This window comes from Neovison vison, chromosome 11 (assembly GCF_020171115.1).
Source record: "Neovison vison isolate M4711 chromosome 11, ASM_NN_V1, whole genome shotgun sequence".
In the NCBI taxonomy this organism is placed as follows: Eukaryota; Metazoa; Chordata; class Mammalia; order Carnivora; family Mustelidae; genus Neogale; species Neogale vison.
The window spans coordinates 104284092-104311320 of NC_058101.1; the positions used below are offsets into that span (position 1 = coordinate 104284092).

A 27229-nucleotide genomic window follows, 5' to 3' on the forward strand; every position below is an offset into this window, starting at 1 on the left:
AGATATAAAAGTAGTTTTTGTTTAAGAAATTAAAAATAGGGCAGTACGTTAAAAATCTGAGTTAATACTTGAAACTCCCAGATGGAACAGAGAAGAAGGGGATTGGAAGAGAGAGAGAGAGAGAGAGGAGAAATGAAGAGAAGAGAGAGGGAGGGGAGAAGTGAGGGAGAGAAGGATTGAGATTGATTTGGAGATCGGTCAAGCATCACATCCTTTTTTTTTTTTTTTTTTAACATTCTGGCATAAAAATATTTAAAAGATCCGGACGACCAGAACAACACTGATCCGTTTTTCCTTACTTTAAAGACACAAGTGATATGATTTTTTTTTTTTAAGTCTCACTGGGTACACCAGGAAAATTATTCAAAAGCCATGCGGTAGGGTGCGAACTAAGAGCATTCTTCAAACAAACGCGACCTTTCTGTTTCTTGTACTCCTTTTCTCAACCCAGCCAGAAAACCCAGACAAGTTTATTTACACACACACCCGCACACGCACACACACACACACACACGCAGAGAGAGAGTGGCGGAAACGCCCTCTCTCCATCCCTTCCAAACAATTATCTCTGAGAGCAAAAGAAAATAATCAACGGCCCTCTGTGCTGGGCGGCTGAGCAGGAGAGCCGGGCGCCGGGAGGGAGGGCGAACCGCAGGCGAGCAGGGAAACGTGGCTCCTCCGCCGAGGAGAGGATTTGTGAAGGGGAGCGCTGGCCCGCGTGCGCCTCTTGTTCCCCGTGTAATTTGCAGCCAATCATCAGTAGGTGTCCACGTCCCTGCGTCCTCCTCACCTCGGCGCCAATCACCCCCCCCCGCCCCCGCCCCCGCCCCCAGCCTCCACACCTCCTCCCTCGCCTTTCTCTCGCGCTCCCCTCCCCCAGCAACCACACACACGCACACACACACAAACAGAGAGGGAAGGGGGGGGAGGGTGAGAGAGAGAGAGGAGAGGGGAGAGAGAGAGAGAGAGACTCCCCGGCTCCCTCCCTCCCTCGCACACAGCGACTGGAGACGGACGGAGAGCAACGCGCTGGGAGAGGAGAGACCACCGAGAACAGCCCCGCGCTCTCACACATACACTCACACTCGGCTCTTTCCTCTCCCCCCACCTCCTCCTCCTTCCACCCCCACCACTAACACCATCTCCTCCTCCTTCTCTCTGCAACAAGAAAAAAAAAGCCATTTACAGGTATTTTTTTTTTGATCCGCATATTTATTTATCCCCCCCCCAACAGTTTGTTTACAAGTATTAAAGTTGTAATTGGGAGCTGCCAAGACACATCTGGATTTGTGTTTCTTTGTGTTAGGGGGTGATGTGCAACTAATTAAAGGCAGACTAGCAGCGTCTGCAAATTCTAAGGCTCCCCAAATAAAAAGAGACTGGTAAGTGATTGTTCTTTCTCTTTCTCTGGCTTTTTTTCTCTTAAATGTTTGCTGTCCGTTGGGATTGTAAAAGTAGATTATTAATGCTGGACTCCAGCAATAAAAGGCGTCGCTGTATTAATTTATTAATTAATCTGCACCCGCCCCTCCTCCTGAATGTTAAATATGACCTTTGATCTCTATGTCTCTGGTAGACCAGACATACAATATTAGGCATGTACAGTCACATTGTTTAAAGGCAAAACAGGATCATGAAGTATGGTTGTCTAATTTAGCTTTGGAATAGGACTATAGTTATTTGTGTGTGTTTTATTTTGTTTTTTAAAGAAAATCCAAACAATAGCTGTGACTTAGGTACCTTTTTCATGCTCCAGAGATGCATTGATTAAACAATAATGACCTGGATACTGGGCACAATCATTTTCTACAGTTTCTGGTGGCATTAAACCTTGAGGGAGGAAGGGGGAGGTGATGGCAATAAGAAAAGCAAGGAAAGCTTCTGTTTGCAAACAGCACTCTAATACTCTGGAAAGGGGACATTAAATATTTCTTTATTTGGAACAAGGTCAGAAGACTAAAATACTGATTTTTTTTTTTTCTCTCCACTCAATGTGATAGCTAATGCATGGTTGGCATAACTAGTTTTTACTGAGTAGCAGTTATTACGGTCTTGCAGTTACAATGTGATTCACAGAAACTGAAGCTATATGCATATTCTTGCTGTGTCTTCCCCTACCCCCTTCCAAGCATCAAGAATATTTAGCCAGGAGCATTTTGGGGGCACCCTTTGTATTGCCATCAGACCTCTGAAGGGAGCAGTTTTCCCTAATGCGAAACCACAGAGGTGGTTCCTGAGTGATTAGGGACTTGCTGTGATTGAAAGATGCCTGCTAGCTTCTAATCCAGCCTGGGGTGAGGTTCCTTATCTTGATTTACTTTGCCTAATAGGGATTTGTTTACATAAACCCCTCTTTTTAGGGCACCTCATCAGCAGGTCTTGAAGTTTTTGCACTTGGAGTTTGGGCATAAATGGTTCATTAATCTAATTATAAGCATAATTACTATAATTGATATCCATTTCGAACTGAATATTTGAGACTGAGACTACTGGGCCCCCATTTGGAATTCCCTGAACTCCACATTCCAGACCAACATGTGGGCTTCAAAAGATGTCACAGAAAGATATTCTGCCCCCCCCCAAAAAATCTGGAAACAAAGAAACTGTTTTTTTTAGGTTAATATACACTTTATGTCTTTGCGTTACTTCTTAAAAGGCTGAGATGTACCTCTTCCTCTGTGATAAACAACTAAAATACCTCTTCCTAAAGCATAATAATGGCCTGTAAGCAAAGGTATGAATGCAAATACCCAGTTAACATTAAACTTTCCTCTTAAAAAGAGCAAAAGAAAGAAAATCTTTTTTATGGTTATTTCTTCAAGTAAACAACACCTTAAAGGATCTCCCTTCTTTCCCAACCCACCACCTTTTTACTCAATGTAAAAACCAGTGACTATGAGAGACCCTTAAAAAAAAAAAAAAAAAAAAAAGTCCCATGCTTTCCTCTTGTCTTGGGAAGAGACAGGAGTCTCCATTAGGAATTATTGGGAATATTCTTAAAGAGGCTGCAGGCACTTGGTTTAAAACGGGTGACATTGTATTATTTTTAAAAATTTGTATCTGGTCGATCTTTCTTTTCTTTCTTTATTTCTTTTAAACAAGTAGAACACCACCCTCTTACCCCCACCAAGCCCCACCACCAAATGGCTTGTACAATTGAGACCTGTCCTTGGTCCATTGAATTAAGACCCTAACAGAGCCAGCTGTGCTGGGATTCAAACTAATGACCGCAGACACAGAAGGACACTGTGGCAGCTGGTAGTTCTTTTTTCCCTGCCTCTTTAGTTCAGATTGTATGTGGGCAGTCTCTTAGCTCTCAGTTGTATTGTGTTTGCTTACAGTTTATACTCGGATGTATTGTAGACTTTCTCAGTACTTCATTTGCTAATTTCCTGTTCATTTTCCTCATAGGGCCATTGCTGTTTTCTACTTTACAGCATTTGCATGCCCAGGCAGCACTTGTTCACACATTTCATAATGTTTAAATGCCCTCTGCTTATAGGTAGTATCGCCCTCCCACCCCTGATTTGCATGTCTTTAGCACTCCAATTGCCCTTTTCCCTCGGCATTTGTCACCCCCGTCTTTCCTCTTTCCCTGGGTATCCTGGCTATTAATACATTTTCTCTGGAGGGTTATGAGAATAGGGAGGAGGAGCTGTGGTGTGCTGTGGGGAGGGAGGGAGTGGGTTGGGAGCGTGTGTGGGGGGGTGGAATGGCGGGGGGGGGTCACGTCTTGATTGTCATGCAAACGACCTGACGAAGAATGTGGGGAGTTCTCAGTGTCTGCGGTGGGGTAGTGAGGGAGGCTGTTTATTTATTTTAATCTTTTTCCTCGTGCAGCTCCTTGGAATGACTTTCTTTATTTTAGTTGTAACAGTTGGAGGATAATGCTAAGGAAGACGCTGCCTGGGAATTCACCGTCTGTGGAAATGCGCCCCAGAGAGGAATAAAGCAGTCCTCACCTTGCTTTCCCCATCCGGACCTACTTTCCCCTCCCGCCTCGGCCCCCACCCCGACACCACCATCACCCCCTTCCCTCCCCCCCACCTTCCCCCCTTTCCCACCCAGGTGTCGGACCAGGCGGTCCCCACTTCCACCCTGCACCCCTTCTTCCCCCCCTGCACCATGAACACCAATGTCTGCGTGGAGCCCGGGCCGAGCCCGGAGGCCCCGGGCTTGCCCAAGGAAAGCCACCTGCCCGAGGGGGCCCTGAACAGCCTTGTGGATTACAACTCGGAGATGGAGCGCTACCGCTCCTTTGCCACCTCGTTCTACAAGACCAACGGGGGCGCCTTCCCGCAGGCGGCCAAGATCGCGCGCATCACCACCCCCATCTTCCCCAGCAGCGCCGCCGCCGCCGCGGCCGCCGCGCGCATCGGCATGTCCCCCTGGAACTGCGACAACGCGGCCACCGCCGCCGCCGCCACCGCCATGCTCTGGGGCAGCGGCGGGGGCGGGGGCGGCGGCGGGGGCGGCAGCGGCGGCGGGGGCGGCGGGGGCGGTGGCGGGGGCGGCGGGGGCGGCAGGAAATCCTCCTCCGCCGCCGCCTCCTCCTCCGCCTCCTCTTCGGCAATCCTCCCCGCCGGCGGTGGCGGCGGCGGCGGCGGCGGTGGTGGCGGCGGCGGCGGCGGCGGCGGCGGCGGCGGCAGCAGGACCAGCATGCACCACCGAAACGACTCCCAGAGGCTGGGGAAAGCTGGCTGCCCGCCAGAGCCGTCGTTGCAAATGGCAAATACTAATTTCCTCTCCACCTTATCCCCTGAACACTGCAGACCTTTGGCGGGGGAATGCATGAACAAGCTCAAATGCGGCGCTGCTGAAGCAGAGATAATGAATCTCCCCGAGCGCGTGGGGACTTTTTCCGCTATCCCGGCTTTAGGGGGCATCTCATTACCTCCAGGGGTCATCGTCATGACAGCCCTTCACTCCCCCGCAGCAGCCTCAGCAGCCGTCACAGACAGTGCGTTTCAAATTGCCAATCTGGCAGACTGCCCGCAGAATCATTCCTCCTCCTCCTCGTCCTCCTCAGGGGGAGCTAGCGGAGCCAACCCGGCCAAGAAGAAGAGGAAAAGGTGTGGGGTCTGCGTGCCCTGCAAGAGGCTCATCAACTGTGGCGTCTGCAGCAGTTGCAGGAACCGCAAAACGGGACACCAGATCTGCAAATTTAGAAAATGTGAAGAGCTAAAGAAAAAACCTGGCACTTCGCTAGAGGTCAGAGGAGATGATTTCTTGTTTCCCAGTCTCCCCCCCTCCCTCCTCACTCCCCTCTCTTCTCCCCTTCAGGGCTTCTTGTCTGGCTTGAAGATGCAGTACCCCTTTCCTGAAGCTTCATTCAGGCTGTAAGATACAGTTGCAGGTGGTTTTGAGGGCACGGCCTCTTCACCACCCTTCCCAGCTGCACTTCGCGTGGAACTGGCCTCCAGATGGGGGGGGGGTGCGCCCCTCCTTTTTTTTTTTTTTTTTTTTTTAAATCTGCGGTGGTAAACTAATGTAATTGGTTTAAAAAAATCAAAAGTTTCACATTCAGTATGCTCAAAAATGCCCCTTGGCGGTTTAATATGCCCCCTCCCTGTTAGTATTAGTTTTAAAAGCATCTCTGCCCAAAGGATTGGACATACCACATTTTATATACTTTTATTGGCTAAGAGAGACTTATTAGTGGCCCAGTTATAACAGTGAGGACACCATTTGTGGCACACAAGCCTATGTTTGCATTAAGACACACACACAGAAGAATCTTGGAAGCTGAAATAACATGGATTCAAAAGGGTGTTCTATCCCCTTCCAGAATCGTTTTTCTCTTCACCATGATAAAAATGTTTCTGTTTCCCATTTTCTGCATAGCTGGTATTTTTTGAGAAAGCAGAAATAACACCTGCAATTTTTAAGGGGGTGTGTCTTAAAGGGACAGAATGAGTTTATTTCAGACAGGTGAGGATAATTCTATTTAAGAATTGTTTTACATAGTCTCACAAACAAATGATTACTAAAATTTGGTTACCAAAGAATGTTTCCTCTGGGCTCTGCATTTGACAAAGTAACCATTTTGTGGTCACAAAACTGCTCCATAAATGAAGCACAGTTTTGATTGATATGCTAGGTAGTCAACAATAGTTTTGGGTTTTTTTTTTCCCACATGTCCCTAAATTAGACAATGTACCGACTGTCACTAAAGTAATTGTTAAATTAGGCTTTTAATTATGTTAAATACAAAGAGTGATGTGTTTGGTGGGAATTTCATATGGTAACATGATCAAAACAAAAAGGGAAAAAATGTACAATCATAGGTAAACGAAATGATTTTAGTGGCATGTTTAGCAAGATGTATGAACAAATAATCATATTTAGCCCCTAGATATCGTTTACAGAGCAGGTGGCAGGATGTTCATATATACTTGAGAATACAGGTGGTAGATTTAGCATTTGGGAATATTCCATGGTCTGGATTACAGAGTGAGATTGGCTCTCACAGGTTATCATCAGAGGGGCACTTGCACATTCTTTTTAAAAATTGTGAGCACTGCTTAAAGGAGTTTTTTCCATGAAGGACTGGTCTTTAAAAGGATTTTTTAAAAAGGAAAGTTAAAGAATTTTGTTGGAAGGTAGAACACAAATAAGGTATAGTTTTTTTCAAGTTTTATTAATATGCAAGGCAAATAACATTTTGAGATTCAAAAAACCCAGTATTACATTGATATCGTTATTGATTGTGATCAGTTCCATCAAAATGTTACATGTATTCCTCATTATAAGAAAACCCATCTCTTTGTCGAAAGTTTGACTTTACTCCAGGGTGGTTTATTACATTTCCTTTGGCAACACTGCTTAAACAAAGATAATAACAATTACAAAAATGCAGGTCCCTGCATTTTGCTGGTGGCAAAAATTCGTTTTTAATTTTTGAATTCCGTTTTCTGGACTAGTTTGTTGTAACTTACCTCTAGGTCTCTAAGGCCCATGGAAGTTAAAATTCAGTTCATACTAAATTTCCTGTTAATGCCCAGTTGATAAGGACTAGATGGTTTTTATTTTTCCACTTGAATTGTATAGTATCTAGAATTACAGATTTCATGTTGCTAGTAGGCCACATCTTCAGCTATACCCATGGCACTGCCTTGTCCTGATTTAGAGTATGCAGTGGGTAAGACCACTGGATAATTCTGATTTATTTAGTAAATAACTGCTTTGCAGGAGCTTAGTGTGGGTACCAATAGATTTTCTGCACAAGTTTCTATGCTGATGTATCAGTCTAGACAAACTTCATAAATCCCCCCCCCCTTTTTTTTTCCTTCTTTGGATAGTTTTCCCACAAACTGATTGTGATGCTTAAATTCTTTAGACATTTTGATCCCATAGTATTACGTTTTCTTCCTCCTCCTCCTCCTCCTACCTCCTCCTCTACTTCTCCTTCTTCTCTTTCTTCTTCTTTAATCCAAGTACACAACAGTTCTGTTGATCTTCAGAAAATGGGGTGTGGGTGAGAAAGGAAACACATCCCTGTCTTTGTAGAGCTCTGTGAAGATGTTTTCCTAACTACATACCCTTTCCTACCAGAGAATGGGGTCATGGTTCAAGGCTAAGATCGTTAGCAGAGTGTTATTGGTAGAAAGAAAAAGTTTGGTGGGGAGGGGTTGTTTTGTTTCATTTTTTTAATTGGCTAAAATTCTCTCTAGGTTATTTTAAAAAGGCAATGGCAGACATAAGCATATGTGTAACCACACAGTTATGGCTGTAGGGAAGCAGCTGGATGCATGTCAGAGTGACGGGGTTTACATGACTGAACCAAAGCTGGAACAGTGTTTGCTGGTTGGTGAGAAGTCCCCTGCTGACCTGCTTCCCTCTCTAATTTGGTTCCTGTAAGTTATCATCATCTGTGGAGATGTTTTAGAGATTGGTTAGACTCCCTAGATGAGGACAGTGGTTTGGGGATTCATTATGGATATCACCTGTGGACCTCAGGTTGAAGTTCAGTAACTTGTATTTGTTGGCTTTAAATTATGGACACCAATTAATAGTTGCATCATAATCATTAGTTAAATTCTGATTTATTGTTTCAAACCTCATGCGTCCTTCTTTCCTTTGACTTATTCTCATCCCAAAGGCTGGAGGCTTAATCAGATTTTCAGGGTGAGTAAACTGAAATTAAGACAGACACATGGAAGTGTTGGGAGTTTTGCCCACGTTTTTTGAAGTCTCCCCTCTGGTATTCCTTTTAAAACAGGCTTACTTATTTTCGCATTTTCCTGCTTAGTCTCATGTTAAGAACATCTTACTGCCTTGGAAATATGTTTATAAAATCACGTCCTTGATAATATTCCATAAGATAAAAATACACATATAACAAATTCAGTTTTTCTGTGATACTGTGCACTGTATATTTGCATAGAACACTGTTCATTTAGTCAATTATTACATTACAAAACTATCAGTAATCATTCAAAGCAGTTATTACAAATACTGTATGTCCCTTCTGCAACAAAACTTATCTTAAAAACTTGCATCCTAAATGATCAATACCAAATTGAGAGATTTTAATAAACATGTGATTATGCATTATGATAATAAGTTACATAATAGCAATTTGTCCGTGCAAAAGTAACCAATCCTTCAGTTTCCATATTTGCAGCGGTTACATTTCTGATATGAAGATCTAACTTTTTAAAATATCCCAACTCCATATGGCTCAAGGGATAGGATTGTCTCATGGGCAACCCCAGCCTCTTAGTGCCTGAACATTGTTCAGGTGACATGATTGATCTCTGTGGGACAGCATTAGAGACCACACAGATCTGGTTTCTCTCCCATTAGCTGATTTATGGAATTACATTAGTAAGCAACACCTCAGGAGATTTCCCTGCCCCCACCCTTGGCTCTCAGCTGTAAGTTACACGCTGCCACCACAAGTTAGAGGAGGGACTTGAAATCATTATAGTAAAGAGACTATAGTGAAGAGAAAATGGAACTTCAAGAAAAAGGGACAATTTCAATTTCTTTTCTTTTAAAATCTTTCTCTCGTTGAAACATATATCTACTGAATATTCAGGCCAACAAGTTAGGTTGAGCTACTAAGGGGTTTGGTGGAAAACACCCAAATATTGTCCCAAACTTGGTAACTTAATTTTTTAAAATTTTATTTTATTAAGATTTTATTTATTATTTGACAGAGAGACACAGCGAGAGAGGGAACACAAGCAGAGGGAGTGGGAGAGGGAGAAGCAGGCTTCCCCCTGAGCAGGAAGCCTGATGCAGGGCACCATCCGAGTACCCTGGGATCATGACCTGAGCTAAAGACAGATGCTTAACGACTGAGCCGTCCAGGCACCCTGATAGCTTGATTTTTTAAGGAGTATTTTAGAGGGAAAGGACACATTTCTTTATATATGCCTTTAATTTCCACCACACAAAAGGCAGTCATAAAATTCTGGACACAACGTTGTCTACAAGGAAGATGGTACCTGCTTCCTAAAGAAATTTATTTATAGACCATATGTAAAATTTGTGTGTCCTTCCAACTCAGAATATGTATAGTTAAATAATGAAAACAGCCAATAATCGAACATGTTATAAGTTTTTGAAGTTTGGTGACTTTAAAAAAAATGTAGAGGTAAACACACGTTTCCTATCTTAAATTGAAACATTCATCAGTTTGTCATTTTATATCACAATTTAAAAATTAGTTCTCAATTTTTAGTTTCAAAAACCAAAAACGTACTAGTATAAAAATGTGAATTTTTGTTTTATTATCAAAATGCAAGTATGTAACTATCAAAGGGAAAGAGGAAAGTTGTCAATCAATTCAAACAAATGATAGTGTATTAACACTAGAGTGTACTACAGAACTTAGGTACGAAAAAAGATTCTGAGTTTCATAAATGATGAGAAAAAGGTTCAGAAAAGTTTAGCTTTAACTAAAGACAAGTAGATTTGTAGTCAAGTCATCAAACTGTAATACAAGTTCAGTGAGCTTTTCCTTCTATCACTACATTAAATACAAGGTGGTCAAAGTTGTTTTTATTTTTTTAAAGAACCATGCCTTTTTAATAATTCCTAAATGAAAATAATACCCCACCCATGCAAATATCATATAAATTCTAAGCAATCTTTTGCATGGCAATTAAGAATAGTAAAGTAAAGGTAATTAAAATTTATATGTAAGTTATCTTCTAAGAATGTGTGAAATTCAACTGTCATCAAACAAAATACAAATAAATAAGCAATCAGAAAGCCAATCAGAACAAGTCAACAATAACAACTTTTAGACTAATCAGATAAAAATATTGTATCTATTAAATAAGAATGAAAAGGGTATCTAGTGATTAGGAAACCAAGAGTTACTTGATTTTTAGACTTTTTGCTGAACTGATGACTGAAGTATTGCTACCTATTTTGGTTAATCCCTCGTTTCCCTGGGTGAACAGTGAGGAGTTTTGACTTACAGGTTGGCAGATACAAAACAAATTAATAAACTAGTCTATAAGACTAAAACTGGAAAGGAGTAATGGAAGAAGGGTGGGCATTTTATCCACAGTGGCTCTAGTTTGCCAGGTTGGAGACTGAAGATCTGTGGGGAGGGTGATCCTGACAACCTTGTGGAATATTCTTTCTGGATACACGAGTAAAACATGAAATTATTTGAATCTGTAGAAATGTGTTTTTAAAAACTCTTTCGAAGTAGCTGGTGCTTAGAACTGTTTGAACGCAGCTAGTTACATTATCCGAATACATAAGTTCATTTTTACCAGAAAGCAACTCATCTTTAATTTTGCTTTGAAAAAGTGTAACAAAATGTCCCCCACTATCCAATAAGTCGCACAAGAGTGGATATGCTTCCATTTTTTTTACATAGATTTTTCCTTACGTTATACAAAATGTTAATCTGATGTATTCATTGCATAAAAATATCTAATCAAATTAATAGGTTAAATTCAACATTTGCTGAAGGGAAGGCCCATGTAAATATGTAAGTTGGATAAAGGACTACATCTCTCTTAGTTTTCTTTTATTTTAAAGTTAATTTTTAAAAAACAAAAAAGAACCCAAAATAATGGTAATTTTTTTTTGTTTTTATGTATGATTTCAGTCACCAATTAAAATGTAGTGTAGTATCCATAGAACACTCTAGAAAATGCCATTTTTTTACAAAAATTTGTTTTCAAGGATTTTTTTATTATAGTAATCAGTGTAAAATTTGACGATTCTGCATAGGCATTAATTTTGTTCCTTGTGCTGCAGTGTTTCTGCTCATTCTTAACATAGTTTTTCATCTGGCATTATGCTATTATCCTTAAGAGTTTCAGAGTACTTGGGGGAGGGGCACAGGGATGGTTTATTCTTCAGTCATATCTTGTTTCATCACATACAAACACCTGTCCTGATAGTGAATTATTCTGCACGGTAATAGGAAAGCCTTCCTCCATTCAGCATTGTATGTTTTCTGTTGTTTATTGAGTTATGTTGCACCATACTTCAGATGCGACAGCCATTTAATAATGTTGAAGACTTAGCTCTGCAGGGGCTAAAAGGATCCCAGCAGGCTTGTTAACTTCTACTCTAAAACATTATGAGAAATATTTTTTTTTTCCCTCTGTGAAACTTCGGGACTTTCTCTTAATTTATTTTAACAGCATAAGAATCTAAAACTAGGTATGAGAGTGAGCCTATTAAATCTGTCCTGTTTTTCTTTTTCTTAATATTTAAAGCATTGATTTCACATTACATTTCTTACTCAAAAGCAAACGGCAAAGCAAACATTACTTTTTTAAAAAAGTATACTGAAGATGTAGTTCTTTGGCTGAAATAAACCAGATAGAAATTATATTAGGAATGTATGCTACTAGTTTATTGGCTTTTTATTTCTTTTATAATTAAAAATTATATTTGAACCGTATGACCACATTTTGTTGATGGGTTATGAGAAGAGCTAGTAGTATCAGGTAACTTACAGTTGAAATTAGGTACATCAGCATAACTTCTCTGAACTTTGTTTCCCCAAGTATAAAATCAGGATAATAGTATCCATTAGCTTACAACTTTCTGATACTGTATTTCAGTTAGTATACTTTGTATAATGAAAAATGCTATGTAATTTCTCATTCCTATGTTAAAGTCCTCGATGAAAAGTAGAAAATAAGACAATTATGTTTACAGATAATCCCATCCACCACAGGTTTCTTATAGTTTTCAGAAATTAAAGCGCAGGCAGACTACATTGTGGTTTGTGTTTTCTGAATTTTTGCTTTAATCATCAAGTTCACCAAATATCTGGCTTGAGTTCACTTGGAAAGAGATAAACCTGATAAACAAGTTTTCCTTGTTCTTGTACTTGCACTGTCAAATACCAGGAAAAGTGCACAAATTGCCTGGTCAAGTCAGTCAGTGTGGTGAGCCTTAAATAAATTAGTGCTCTTCCTCCTTCCTTACCAAAGGCACACCATTGCCATTAATTTCTGTAACACCTGAGACAGAGACAGAGAGAGAGAGAGAGAGAGAGAGAGATTGACTTCAACACAGCACCTTTCTTTGGCTACTATTTTCTTTATTTGGATAGACAAGAGGAGTTAGTCTAAAAGGGAATTAGTTTAAGAAAATCATTGTAAGAAAGAAATGGTTAAATGCATATAAATTCTAGTTGGAAAACATTTAATAAATATTGGAAAATGTTAGAGTTACTTTTATTTTGGAAGATAAGTGTATAGGAGATAAAATAGGTAGATACACATTTTGGAATAAAAAGTAAAGTAACTATGCAGTGCTTTTTTTTTTTTTAATAAGGAGAGGGTATTTATGAAATGAAGAAGGTTGGTGAGCAATAATAGAAAAGGCTAATGGTTTTTTGGGAGAAAACAGTGATAAGTCCTAAAAAATGTGGAATACTAATCCAGAAAGCACTAAAAATCCAGGAGAAGGGAATATTTAAGTCAGGACGCAATGCAGTATCTAGAAAGAACTTTGTCAAGACAGGATATGGATGTCTGCTTTCCTTCAGCAGTTATTGAAGTTTTGCAGAGAGTGGAAACTATAAAAAGAGGGAAGATAATATTTTTATGACTTCACTCAATATATTTGGTTTGGGAGTCAAAGCTAAAGCTCAAGTTCAGTGGAGTGGCAGCTGAATCAGAGACAGGGAAAACAGATTGTGTTATAGCTGATGTTATTATTTTTGCTTTTGTCTTTGAAACATTTGGTAGAATAATTCCAAAGTGTAACTAAAAGAGAATGCTTCCAAAATGGGTGGAAAATGGGATCCCATTTGGATCTCCTCTGCATCTAAATTCATAGTTTAGAGGACATTCTTGAAAATGTGAACAAGTGGAAAACTGGGGAAAACTCTACTGAAACTGTTGTTTCTTGCCCAAAGACTTGGTGGGGGCGGGGGGGGGGGAGTCCTGGATGGTTGATTAGAATCAAAAGGATAGAGGTCTAGGAGGACCAGAGGGGAAGGGGGTATATGTTTATAGATCACGAAGACTCATGTCCATTTCTGTGTATTTCAGCAAATCTGGTAAATTCCAGAGAAGATATATTTTCTCCAAAACCTTTCAGAGTGAAAGAGATAAAATACATATTAAAGGAAAGACAGACTATTTAAATTTAATTGTGTGGAAATGATGATTACGGGTGCTGGTGAATCAGTGACAGGAATGTAACTGTGCTGGGGAAAAACTTGTCTGTAGAAAGTGTTCTTGTGTGTAGGTTAAATGAGACCAGTGATGGTTTTAATGGAGTTAAGAATAAGGAAAGAGCTAAAATTCTCAGTTGTACGTAGATAGATGATAAGTGAGAAGGTGTGGAATCCTCTAGTAAACATTAAATACTTTGTGTGCTCTAATTTTCATCCATGAAAAACAAAATTGAGAACACTGGCCTTTTCTGCCCCAAAGGAAATACAGATTGGATCTTTCTATATAAGGCTGCTCTATAGAGTTAAATTCATTGTGGAGTAGTTTTGGATTTTCCTCATGTGGTTCTTTTCACATGAGTATGTTATTTGTGTGGCGTGGAGCTGTGTTTTTCAAACTGCAGGTGACAGAACATTAGTGGTCCATGTGTTGGTTCACCACGAGGATTTTCAGAAACTAGAATAGAAGAGAGTGGAACATAAAATATATGAGTGCAGCACATATACTAGAGTACATATTGTTAAACTTCTGTTTCAGTTTGTATGTATACATAAATGTATGTGTATGCATGTACTAGGCTGCTATGTAAAATGTATTTCTGAGTGTTGGTTGCAGTAAAAAAGTTTGAAAAACACTAGTTTAGTGACAGCAACAACACTATTGAATGAGACTGTAGTGAGGAAAGAAATTGCATTTGTAAATGGAACAATGTTAACAAGATAAAGAGTAAAATTTAAATGTATTTCTATATAGTGTGTCTTTACTTCTCATAGGCAGGCCTCTACCTATGCTGTATATTCATGAATACATGATATGATACTAAGCATATAGTCAACCCTTGATAGATTCAATTCAATTTGACAAATCTTTAGGTAGGAACTGCTATTTTTTATGATTTGTGGTAAGTGCTGTGGTTATATACATACAATTATGTTTACACACACACACACACATATTTAAGGAACTTACACTTTCCTTTATTTCTGCCTTTTGCAATACCCATCTAAATGCCTAAATCTATATCTTAGTCCTTCCTCCAAAAGTTCCCTACTTACATTCTTAACTTCCAGTCCCAAGAAATGGACAAATGTAAAATGACATAATTGAATTAAAATGATATAATTTCTCAGGAAACTGTCTCATATCTACTTAAAAGCTTTAGGATTCCTTGATGCGTCCTTGGCTTAGTTCTTCCCCAAACCTAAATAAGAAATACAGGTTGCCATTGATGATCTCTACCTGTTTACCCCATGTGATTATGTGGTATTGTATTACATTTGCTATTAGTAGAATTTTTCAAGATAAAAAGAAAAAAAAAGAATACTTGCCTTGAACATTCGAACATACTGAGAATCTACAGTATGATTTGTTATTTCAAGTAAATTTTGCAGACCAGTGGAAATCCTTGTTTGCCCTGAATAAGAAAGAAGGGAGAGAGGGAAGGAAGGAGGAAGGGCAGGCAGAATGTAGTGTTACAAACCCAAGAGAAAGGAGAAATGTGCATACTGGTAGAAAAGTATTGTCATGCCCAAGGTCATCTTCTTGAGTTTGGTTTAAATAAGAAATTAATAGAAACAAAGTCTCAAAGATTTTGGCAAAATGCCATGAGTCTGGTTGGGCTTAGGCCCATTAGAACCCTTCAACATTGTTTCTTTTCATTTACCACAGCGGAAAAAGTAGTTTCACTGAAACTAGTTTCCACCCCCAACCCCTTCTCATTTCTCTTCAAGAGTAATTCACTCAGGTCTTCTGTTAGAAACATAGAAAAGCCAAAGTGAGAAAACTCATGCTCCAAATTAGCCATGGTGTTTAGGGAGATAGAGGTCATCCTATCAACAACTAATTCTTCCAAAAATATCTGTAATTTTTAAGTGTTATGTAGAAAATTTCCTGGAAAATACAGAATGCACATATGGAAAAGACTCCAGAAAAAATGGAAGAAAGATGATTAATCACTACATCTTATAAATTCTATGCTTGAAAAAAGTTGGGCTTATCAATTGACTCTGCTAGTTAACTTTGGGAAGGTGGCTATGTTTGCACAAAGATGGGGTACAAGATACTCATAAAAAAGAAGGAGTATGTGGAAATTCTCTGAGGAGAAATTTTAATCTAAAGATTTGAGAACTTGCTTTAGCACAAGATATGCTGATATCATGGTAGTGTAGAATGCTTAAGAGTGTATATCCCTTAATGAGGGAAATTAGCCAAAATGTATTTCTAAAGAGCTAGGTAACATGTAATAACTTGATAAAGTTAAATTATAATAATTGTTGATTGTATACCTTTTAATTTCATTATTTAAAAGGGAAAAAAATGAGAAAGACCAAAAAATCAGAGTGATTGTGAATTTGAGTATTTGGTGGATGGCAGTTATAATTTAATTACAATTATTTAAAAAACACTTTTTTAAAAGAAATACTGCAAAAGCTACATATTATTCTCAGAAGTACAGTTTTAATCAAGTGCATTATTTTGATGATAACATCTTAATGACTGAAATATTTGGAATTTACTCTAAAATTCCTCTAAGTAATTCATGGACATAAAACATGCTTTGGTTTCTGGGCTAGGTCATTGAAGTGGTTGGAATTTTGTTATAGAGGATTCTAAACCAAATGAAGTCCAGTGACTACATCTAAGATGCTAAGGACTTAGCCTAAGGGGAAAAAATTATTAAAGTTATTTTCACTTTTTATATAATGTAAAAAATTAATAGTTCTCAAATTCTCCTATCTATAAAAATTCAAAGAGAAGCACTATAATTTGAATTTCTTATAGAAGTTTGGTGTAACTATTGTATTTAATTTGAATACATGTTAGAGACTGTCCAAATCATAGCTTTGATCATTTTAAAATTTCACCTCTTAATTTTTTTGTGACCTCCCATTTTCTCACATTTTACAAGAATATTTCTTCTTCTCTTCAGTTAAAAAAAAAAAAGACAGTTCACTGTCTGCTTTAAAATTAACCAGAATTTTCAAAATTGTCCAACAACTTTATCACAAAAAGAATGCTGATGGTTTTTCAATAGCTGATTAGCAGTGATCTCACCTAACAGCATTGTTGCATTAAACAGGATTAGTGGAGTGACTTTGAGGGGAGGTAGAATTATCCTACTTTTGTCTCTGCCAGGTATATAAGTGATAGGTATGTAGGTAGATAGATTAAGATTCATTTATCACATAACCACATATATTTGTGTATATATTCATAAATTAAATATAAACATATGGAACATATAAATACAATTGACTCTGTACTAATCATTCTTGACAGTACTGATGTTATTAATCTAAATTTTGCTTTTTAATCTCAATTTTACTTTTAATTTCCTTTCACACTCCCTCTAAGATTTTTTAGCATAGGGTTAAAAATATTGCATAAGATAATTTTTTCAAAAACACCTTTTTAATTGGTGAATCGTTGACCAATTTTCCTCTTTTTGCTTACCCTGATATCATTCTATTATAGTTTACTTTTATATTTCCAAGAACATTTTAATTACTAAACAACTCATTTATCAGACAATAAATTTACTTATTTGTTAGAATGCTGTGATTTGAAGTGTTTTTACCAAAATCAGTTAAAATATAATCCTACTTAGCATTAATCACAAGACTTGCCTAAATAAAGTAGTTGCATTAGATACTGGGGCCAAAGGTGGGCACCTTTTTTGGTCACTTTTGGATGCATGTAAATCACGGTGGTAAACTATTACTTTCCTTCCTACCAACCCATTCCTACCCTTTAGACACACACATTCTCCTTTAGACAGTTGTTTTCCTACCTGGCTCTACCAGTACACTGATTAGCATCTGTACAATGTAATATATAAATTCATCTTTCCATCCGCAAAAGTTGGCTAGGTTTATCTTCTCAAGTCATGCTATCATCGCCTAAAATCATGCCATCGCAATGGTGATGGTGAGGGTGGTGGTGTTCATGCTGGGGGGGTGGGGGGGAAGAGGAGGAGCTGTCAGAATTTGCAAAGTGGGAAGAGTAGCGGAGCAACGGCCTACAGAGAGTGGATACTAATGAAAAAGCCATTGCCAGTTCTCCACCCTTAATTAGAGAAATCCTGGCCCCATACATGTCAATTTGAAAACCAAAAAAGTAGAGTTCTCCTTATAATCATATTTAATGCCTGCGAAAAATTGGGTCATAAAAGTTATGTAGTTACCTATTTGGTGCTTTCTCTCTTTTAGAGAGGGATCTAATATTCCAGTTAGTGATAATTTTGGTAGATACTTTTAGTTTACATCTGGATAATGGCCAAAATAAAATGTAAGTATACTACTACTTATACAGTCATATGATAAATTAATTTGAATTATGAGAAGAATTAATCTGATACATATTTCATATGTGACATATGTGCAATATATATCACATATGTGACATCTATCATACATATGATATATATTTCATAATATAAATGACATATATTTTTAAAAGGACAGAAAAAGAAAGGTGCAATCTAAAAAGTAGAAAGTGTTTATATTAATTTATATTATATTAACTGAGGTATTATTAAAATATAAAGTTGTTTTTTATTATAATAACAAGTTATTGGACTGTGAGATTATCATATATCATAAATTAATTGTTCTCTCAATTTACTAGCCTATTCTATACTTGTACTTGCTATTAATTCTACTAAAGTTAGTGGATTACTGGTCTATGATTTTTAAAATATTAATTATAAATACAATATAGAAAATATTTCTGCTAAAGACATTTTGGGGTGTCTCTAACATTTCCAAAGTATTATTTTGGATCATAATTATTATTATTATAATTATAACAATATTATAATTATAATTATTAAATTTCCAAAGACTTGTATTAATGTGCATGTGTGTGTATTCACATTCACAATATTGTATACATAATACAATTTTCCACTTCTCCAAGTAGGTTTTGAAATTTTGTCAGTAAAAAAATTTGAGACTTCATATAACTTGATGTTTTAGCATTCTCTGTGAATCAAATCACAAGGAATCTTTTGTTGTTGTTTATGTAAAATACTACAAAGTTTTAATGTTTCATATGAAGCTAAAACAAAATATAATCAAATATCTAAAGGCAAACAATGGTACCTACTCTTACCTTTTGTAATATGTACTCTCTATTGTGAAATTTCAGTGCTTTGTTGAGGTTTTCAAGTTCTAGTGTGAAGAGGTCAATCAAATGCTGTGAGGAGCTCCAATTTCAAGGTCTTAGACGGTTGGAGCCTAAGAAACTTACAGGCGACTCCTCAGAGGAAAACACTGTTTCAGAAGAGTGGCAAACTACAGTTTGATATTGCTTTGGTTTTGATTGGAAAAAGCATACTTCACATCATTACAGGAGAATCAGAAAATGATTGGATGACTTCTATTTCTTTAATAACAAATGGGAAAACAGGAAATTATTTTTGATTCGCTTAAGAATAGTGGTGGCCAAAAGTACTGACTGCAACTTGGAAATCCTTATATTAGAAGCATCCTATTTCACGGTAGAATTCTGAAGGCCTAGGGGAATCACCACGATTTTTGGATTAGAAAGTATATGAAGATATATTGAACTTTAGTTACAGAATTTTCTAATGTCATAATAATTACCTCAATTTACATAGCTTTATGCATTCTGAAGAAGATTTCGGCGTTGAGTTGTCTTTAATTTGCCCTTTGAAAGTTCATGTTGGGTTTTATTAAAATGAGTTTTGTTTAGTGCCATGCTTTACATATTGTAGCTAAATATGAATAGCCAATCCCACCTACTTTCATATAGAAAGAAGTGTAGCTATCCCTTTTACAGCTTCCAGGAGGTGAATTTTTATTCGACTCACCAAGTGCACACAAGAGTGTGTAGATGCTTGCACAGCCTGAAGATACCCCCTGCTCTGCAGACACCAAAGAAGAAAAATTCTCAAATTCTTTAGGTGGCAGCTTTGGGGATTTCTAATTTATTTTAGGGTGTTTAAATATTTCTTCATTGCTGATTTAACAAAAATTAAACTTAAATATACCTCTGCTGGAGACATATTGATAACTTCTGTTTTCATTTTTTTTTAAAAGTATGTCTTAACTGTACTTGGGCTTAGTCATTTAGGAAGGAAACAGAAGTCCTGTCTTTAAGCTCATTAGTTTAAGGTCTTCTGTATATGGCTCTGGCTTTCTCTCGTGGTAGGAATGCTCTGGAACACGAGGCTTTACAGCACTATGAGAAGGAGAAAGGAGGGCTGCGGGTTTCTGCACAGGCCTCCTGGGAGCAGCAGGCTGTTGTGTGTCAGCGTTCACACCTGCATGAGCAGTGAAGGCTGCCTTAAACAATGCTGATCAACTCCATTCTATTCTTTACCTCCCCGCCCCCTTCTCTTCCTGGGGAATCTGGCTTTCCTGTCACTCAGGATAACGATTTCCTGCAAGCATCACCAAGATCCAGAAAGTCACTGTAATCTCATCAAGAGTGTGATTTCCCAGCTGGGACTGCTGAATTTATTTAACCCGAAGATATCTGGTCAGGGTGCTTAATCCCCCTGGCTGGTGTGCTGAGCCCCATCTGAAATAAAATTCCGTTTGAAATAAAATTCCTGTAACAAAGATGACCTCATTAGTTGACAGAATTAGAGAAGATAGGTCCCCAGATTAGTGCAGACTTTATCAAAAACCTATAATTTAACCAATATTTTATGTATGAAAGCAAACAATGTTGCTTTCCCCATCGTGACCAAAAAGAACTCAGTCCAGGTATAAAGTAAATTTCCAGTGAATTTTCATAGCCCAGTGAAAACTGGGCAGGAGGTTGAGCATACATCTTCTGCTCTGTGTGGCCTATGGGACACTAAAGAGTTGTGTTACTTTTTCAACCCTGAAATAAAATTTAGAGAAACCTCACTTCAAGCTTGTGGTGAATGCCTTGACAACTTGTTCTAATTACTGCACTAGTAGATTTACTGTTTTCTCACACATTTTAAGTGATTTCCCAGCAAATCATTTTTAGGCTTCCTGACCTCAAAAATCTTTATATAAGGGAGAAATATTTTTTTAAAAGATGCTTCTCTGCTTATCTTCATCCTTCCCCTGCAGCAGTGGACTATATCTTTATATATGGAGATACATACTGACCTCAATGTACGCATAATAATATGCAAACATCACAGTGCTTTATTTTGTGACAGGTTGTATTAGTAAAGGAAGCCAGCTCTCTGCTTTTCTCATATTTGCATTATCTAATTAATTTTTGGTGCTAATAAGCACCAAAAACTGATTATCTTTCTCCTCACAACCATGACCTTTGATCTCAGGTGGCATTTTATGAAGCTTGCTTTCGCTAAATATTGCAAATAAAATTTAGTAATGAAAAGGGGCACAGGAAGAGCAAAGAATTGGAAAAGAATTTTCAAAATGTATCCAAGACATAAGGAGTTCACCTCATTTAAAAAATGTACTCCATACATTTTTCTGTTTATCTTCATAAACATATATGTTTATCAAGATACAAGATTATCTAAGTATATATACTTACAGTCTTGTTTCCAGTTGGCATCTGAAAGTAAATTGGCATCTCTATGTCATATTCTATACATGTAAATGTGAATATATATGAATATATATGCACATGTTTATTTTTCATATGTGAATCTGTAATTGCATGGATATGTTTGGATCTAACTTATCTTGTTAAAAATGACTACATTTATATAAGTATGCATACTTATATAAAATTTATTCTTAGTTGGCATCAGGCAGCAAGCTTAGCATCTGGTATGAACGTCTAAGTTTTCATTTACTGCTTGTGTGTGTGTGTGTGTGTGTGTAAAGCATGAATATTAGAATGAGTATGTTTCTTATTGCTTCATATACTTCCTTTAATAATGACTAAATAAACGTAATGAACACATACAGTTACATTTATCATTCAAAAGTTAGTTTTCAAAAGTGGTAAAGGGGTTTTTTTCATCAACCAAATCAAATGACGGGGATTCAGATACTCGTAGTGAGCTGGAGAGAAGAAAACATTATACCATGAGGAGTAAAGAGTAAAATATTAATGAGTACTACTTATATGGGAATAATGGACTTTCTTGCTTGCATTTTTAGAGGATACTTCAAAAGTTAAATACTTTCTCATATACATTATACAAACTTGCATTACAATCATTAGTTTTGGGTGCCTGGCTGCCTCAGTTGGGAGAGCAGGAGATTCTGATCTTGGGGTCATGATTTTGAGACTCACATTGGGAGGAGAGTTTACTTTAAAAAAAAAAATCATTAGTTTGTTCTTATACTTTCTTTGGAAATCTATTGTGTTGACTGTGAGGACAAATTTTTAAAAATTCTTTCTAGTGCAAATAGTGAAAAGTGGCTTTGCTTTCAAAAGTTTTTTTTTTCTTTTTCATTTAAATTTCAGTGGACATCTTAACCAACTAATACACTTTTATTTTTAGATGACATTGTTACAGTAGAACTGTGTCAACCAGATAAGTCAAATGTGAGAGAATAAATAAAAGCTAGCCTCAATTATTAAAGAGTACTTAGAGTTGAATTTTTGGTGTATTTTCTGAAATATGAAATTCAAGTGCTATTAACACAGTCTTAAGATGTGTTTTGCTATTAACACAGTCTTAAGATGTGTTTTTAAGAGGTGTGCGTGTGTGCGCGTGCATGTGTGTGTGTGTGTGTTCTTTACTTACCCAATAATTTGGTAGCATTCAGCATACCAACTTATATACTTACTTATTCTCAGCAGCCATCTTGTATTCTGCACAGGATTGTTGGACTGGTCTAAGGAATAAAATCTTTCATTTGCCCCTATAGGAAAATTTAACTTATTGTTTCTTATGTACCTTCAATATGTTCTTATGTGCTTCTGTTTTTTAGAGAATACGAGTATAATATAATGAATTACTGTAATATTAATATAGAGAGGAAGATTCAATACTTTACTGTTTTTCTGACAAAAAAACAAAACAAAACAAAACACAACACAATACCATAACTTTAAGCATTTTGTTAAAATGATTGTTCATACTTTGGTGCTAACTTAGTATTCCTTTGGAAAACTACTCTTTTTATGGTGCAGAAGGATAGTTATGCTCCACTGAGTGTCATTGGTTAGTATAAGTTTGTTTCATACATATAACATTAATTTGTTGAAAATGCAGAATTTGTTGAAAATAGTGGCATATGTTGTCAGTATAGTTGTCATTAGATTATTTGTAGGAATGTTTAGCATTAGCAGTTGTTAAATGATAGAATTAATATCAATGTAATATTTGTTGTTGCCTGTGGTAAACAGAATTCCCCAGAATAAAAAAAAATTACTTCACTGATTTCTCTAAATATCAACCTTACGTAGGATGCGTATGTATGCAGCAGATACAGACTTTATGGCCGGACGTCCTACTATTGGCTAATAGTTTGAACCTCCCCCTTTATTCCGATGGTTATCTATGTTCTAGGCTGTGTTCCCTGTATTTTTTAGACTAATATGTCTTTAATATTATATTCAGTAAATTAGCTTTAAAGTCAACATCCCAATTTTTGTAATGTTCCAAGACTGAACATTTCTTTTTTTTTATTAAATGTTGAAATATACAAGTCATTATGTTGTGTATTGCTGACTAAAAATATTGCTGAAGTGTAAAGGAGAAAAATCTAATTTTATATTGGCATAGAAAGAAAGCTTAACTTGTTTTCTTGCTCTTTTTTTATAGAGAACACCTGTTCCCAGCGCTGAAGCATTCCGATGGTTCTTTTAAAGCAGTAGTATATCTTATTTTCAAGGCATTTGGAAGTGAAGGGCAAACTAATGTCTTGTTTTAAGAAACTGCTTAGTCCACCACTGAAGAAAATATCCAGATATTATTTTCATTTTATGTATAGGGGTTTCTTCCAAAAAAAAAAAAAAAAGGAAAAGAAAAGAAAAAAGACATATAAAAATAATCTGGGAGCTTGGGGAATTGGCCAGTCTATTTACTTTCAATACACTGATTCTTTCTTTGATGTAATTTAGCTATACTAGTGAAGTTGTTGTCTATTTTGAAAGTGGCTGTAAAAAACAAGTTTGGGTAAACCCCTGCTGTAAAATCATGTATCTTTGCAAAGTACATATCTATACTTCATTTTCAAATATATGTGTTTCAGTACTGTAAACTGTACAGATAGCAGCTTGTATTTTGTGTGTTTAGACACAAGGAGACAATCATGTCTGAGCATCTATGGAGATTAACAGTTTGTACACAACAGTATGGTTCTGCGAGTTAAATCTGGAGCAATAAATTTTAGCTTTAAATATTTTTTGCCAGTTGTTTCTAGAAGCAGCAACAGCAGTGGCATGTTTTGCCATGCATCTTTCCGTAGAGACTTGATGCCAAGTTTTACAAGACTAAAAGATTATGATGCATCCAGCAATTACCTTCAGTTGTGTTGTTATAAGAGGGGAAGATGTTATGAAAGTTTCAATTAATCTTTTGAGCACTATATTAGAGTAGTGGTTATGCACTTGCATTGCTTACAAACGAGCTGTACAGAAGGGTATACCTCCCAAATACTTAGTGTAGTTGACTTGTCTTGGGTTGCACTGTAAGGCGGAGTACTCAGAGTAGTTGGAACATGCAGAATCAGTTGTATAAATTTAAAAAGAAAAAAAAAAAAACAGTGTTTTCTAGGATACAGAGAAAAGTATCATATCTTAGGCGGAGAAATTCATGATGGACTTTTTTTTCCTCAACCCAACATGGGGTGTATGTATTTTTTTTTGTTCATATTTTGTTCTTTTATTATTTTTTTTGGTAGGAAAAAGAAACACTTAATAAAATGTACCCAAATGTTTTAATTCCATGTATGATATGAAATGGGTAGTTTGTTTTAAAATTTGAATACATAAAGACTTCTTGCACTGAGGCATGACTACATATATTTTTTAAGTTAAAAAAATTGAACACATTCATAAAAATGAGTCTTTTAAATTTCTTTTTATCTTCCTTTCCCATAGCCTCCCAGGTGGACCAGTGGCCTTCCCCGAGGCCCTCTGTGGAAAGTTCCATTGCTCCCATTCCCATTTTTGTCACTTGATGCTTTCATTCCTGAGCAGCCAGGTCCCCATTCTGTGGAATTCCATAGTGCAAACAGCCCCAAACACAAAGGAGCTAATGCTTCATAGGATCTGTGCTGCCCTTTCACGTAGGATTTGGTGTTCTTATGGCCGTCAAGGTTCTTAAGGCTGTCCCCATAGGACAGATATTATTTGTGATGCCATGATATCTAGGAAGTTTATTTCATTTTCTTTTTCTTGCCAGATTATAAAGGCAGTTTTCATCTTGAGGAATAAAGTAGAATTTAGTAAAAATACATGGAGCATCGAAGTTGCCATGTTACCGTAACTTTTGTTCTTTATCCACCAGCCAGCTATTTTAGCCTGTGGCAGCCACTACTAGTCTGCTGAAAAATGTTAGCAAGATGGATCATGCAAAGAAAAATAACTTGAGAAGAGAAGGTGAAAAAGGGCTGTAAAGTTTTAGAAAGACTAGCAGATTAATAATTTTGAAAGGCTAGTTGTAGTTGTGAATGGGTAATACTATGACAGGAGATTTTAAGAAAACCAGAAGAAAGCACTTCATCATCCGAGTCTGGGAGGGAGGGTGGAGAAGTTACCTGCAACCGCCAGTGTGAAAAGCAAGTGACTGAACCTGGCTACAGGAGCATTGCAAGGCTTCCAGTTTCAGTCAAATGGGCTTTTTAAGGAAAACTTATTTCATGTTTTACACCTGTCCCTGTTTCAAGAAGATCATTATATCATCGTAAGCTAAAATGTGCTGTATGTTAATTCTGACATAGCTTTCTGCTTGATGTATATTCCTTTGAGGGTTTCTAGTTAGAATTTCTGTTTCTGCTGTGGGACCAATGAGAACTATATGAGTTCTTTCTCATCCACTTTTATTTGATTTTACTCATATTTTTAAGCCAGTGTGCTAATTAATTACAAGTAAGTGAAAACTTACTTTTACACTTGAATGGTAAGTTTGCCTTGCTTTTTGGAAAATGGTGATTGTTACAACAGAATTGAAGCAAACGTCTGTTCAGGCTGCATTAGGCATACAGTAACATGTAAAGATCTCATGACAATGTACTGAGAGTCTAAAATACATGCTAAGTATTGCATGTCTTGATGTGTTTTTATTTGTTTTCTTAAAAAACTAATGAATCTGTATATTGTAAAATGTGTCGTTTTACATGTCAATTCAGTTTTTTAATGAAAGAAAATCTGTTGATTGAAATGGAAAAGTGCAGCTTTCCTTTAATTCTCTTACATGTTTTTATTCTTGATATTGTTCTTTTATACCACCCCTTTTTTATGTTTTTGGTAAAACTCTGTTTATATAATGTAGGGTACATAAAAAGTTCTCGTTGGTGATGTTGAAAAAAGGTGTTACTCTTCTGTCCTCCTTTTCGTTCTCTTCTCCTAAGTCCATATACTGAGAACTTGTAAAGCATATCATTATAATTCCGAGGGAGTGATTTAAAGGTTTACAATTTCCACGGTTCTAAAATACCAATGAATGTAACTTTTGAAAATTGTTCACTGTACATTTCATATTCGGACCAAGAAAATTCAGAAGATAGCAATCAGAATATAGATTGTGGCGGACTGTACGATTTAAAAATTATGTATCAGAGAAGTCAAATTAAAAGCTTTGTAAGAGAGGTTCAAACATGCACAGGACTCTTACCTTCTCTAGGTGTAGACAAGGAGATGCCACATTCTGTCAGCAGTTGGGGAGAGCTGGAAAGTATGCAGGGTGTTGGTATGAAGAGCAATGAACCATTTTTCTTGTCAGCTGTCACTCAGCACCCAAACATTTAAGAACCTCATAATGCAAGCCTCCCTCTTTCCAGGCCTTCAGACCAAAGTGGCTTTCTGATGGATTTTGCCCACCTGTATACAAGCAGAGACATTTTTGCAAGTGAGAAACATATCCATCCTTAGGAGAGAACACAGTGACACAGTGAAAGTCTTTCTCCAGTGTAAGAGTATATAAAAACATCTCTGGTTGCTTAATCCCCAACACCCAACTTCCGGCTTCTAAACATATTTATAGGGAGCAAGAGATGGCGGGCTTCCCATGAATTAGTGTGAAGCAATCACTAACAGAAAAGAATATTCCCTTCCTTTCATTTAGAACGCCTGGCACGTAAGTTGTACAATTAATGCTAAAGCATATAAAGTCTTTAAGCTGATAGTATCTGTAATCAAATAATGAAAAAAAGGCAAGCAGTTAAATGAGCACACTATTCAGGGTCAAATGTGTTCAGCAAAAAACTGTGGTGGGTCTTTGATCATGGTTAGATTCACAGTGATATCAAACAGTTGGTTCTCATGTAACAGCTAAATGTTTCAGATTTTGTTTTTATTAAATTTGGCAGTTTCACACTGAGATCTGTATTCCTAGTGAATAAAAGACAGCTACCATGTGAGGAGGGATTCCATTTTCACAATGGCAAGGAAGTCAGATATTTCAGGAACATGGGACACAAAATGTACTCCTTTCACAGCGTTCTCCTATTCTGAACTGTGCAGTCATCTATTAAATTTTCTAATAGATATTTGTGTAAGGTGTATGT

General features: G+C 37.2%; 1 protein-coding gene across 3 annotated transcripts; it reads left to right on the top strand.

Annotated features, from left to right (window-relative positions):
- The first annotated feature begins 680 nt into the window (after positions 1–680).
- Positions 681–23541, top strand: CXXC4 (CXXC finger protein 4). 3 transcript variants are annotated; one of them, XM_044224367.1, is made up of 4 exons: positions 681–759; positions 1169–1188; positions 1307–1382; positions 3869–5436. In XM_044224367.1, the coding sequence occupies exon 4, from the start codon at positions 4126–4128 to the stop codon at positions 5341–5343; it is 1218 nt and encodes a 405-aa protein (XP_044080302.1). In that variant the 5' UTR covers positions 681–759; positions 1169–1188; positions 1307–1382; positions 3869–4125; the 3' UTR covers positions 5344–5436. The 3 variants fall into 3 exon arrangements, with proteins under 3 accessions (XP_044080302.1, XP_044080303.1, XP_044080304.1); XM_044224369.1 differs by lacking the exons at positions 681–759; positions 1169–1188 and adding an exon at positions 23323–23541 and having other exon boundaries at positions 1203–1382; positions 3869–5211; XM_044224368.1 differs by lacking the exons at positions 681–759; positions 1307–1382 and having other exon boundaries at positions 1148–1188.
- The last annotated feature ends 3688 nt before the right edge of the window (positions 23542–27229 follow it).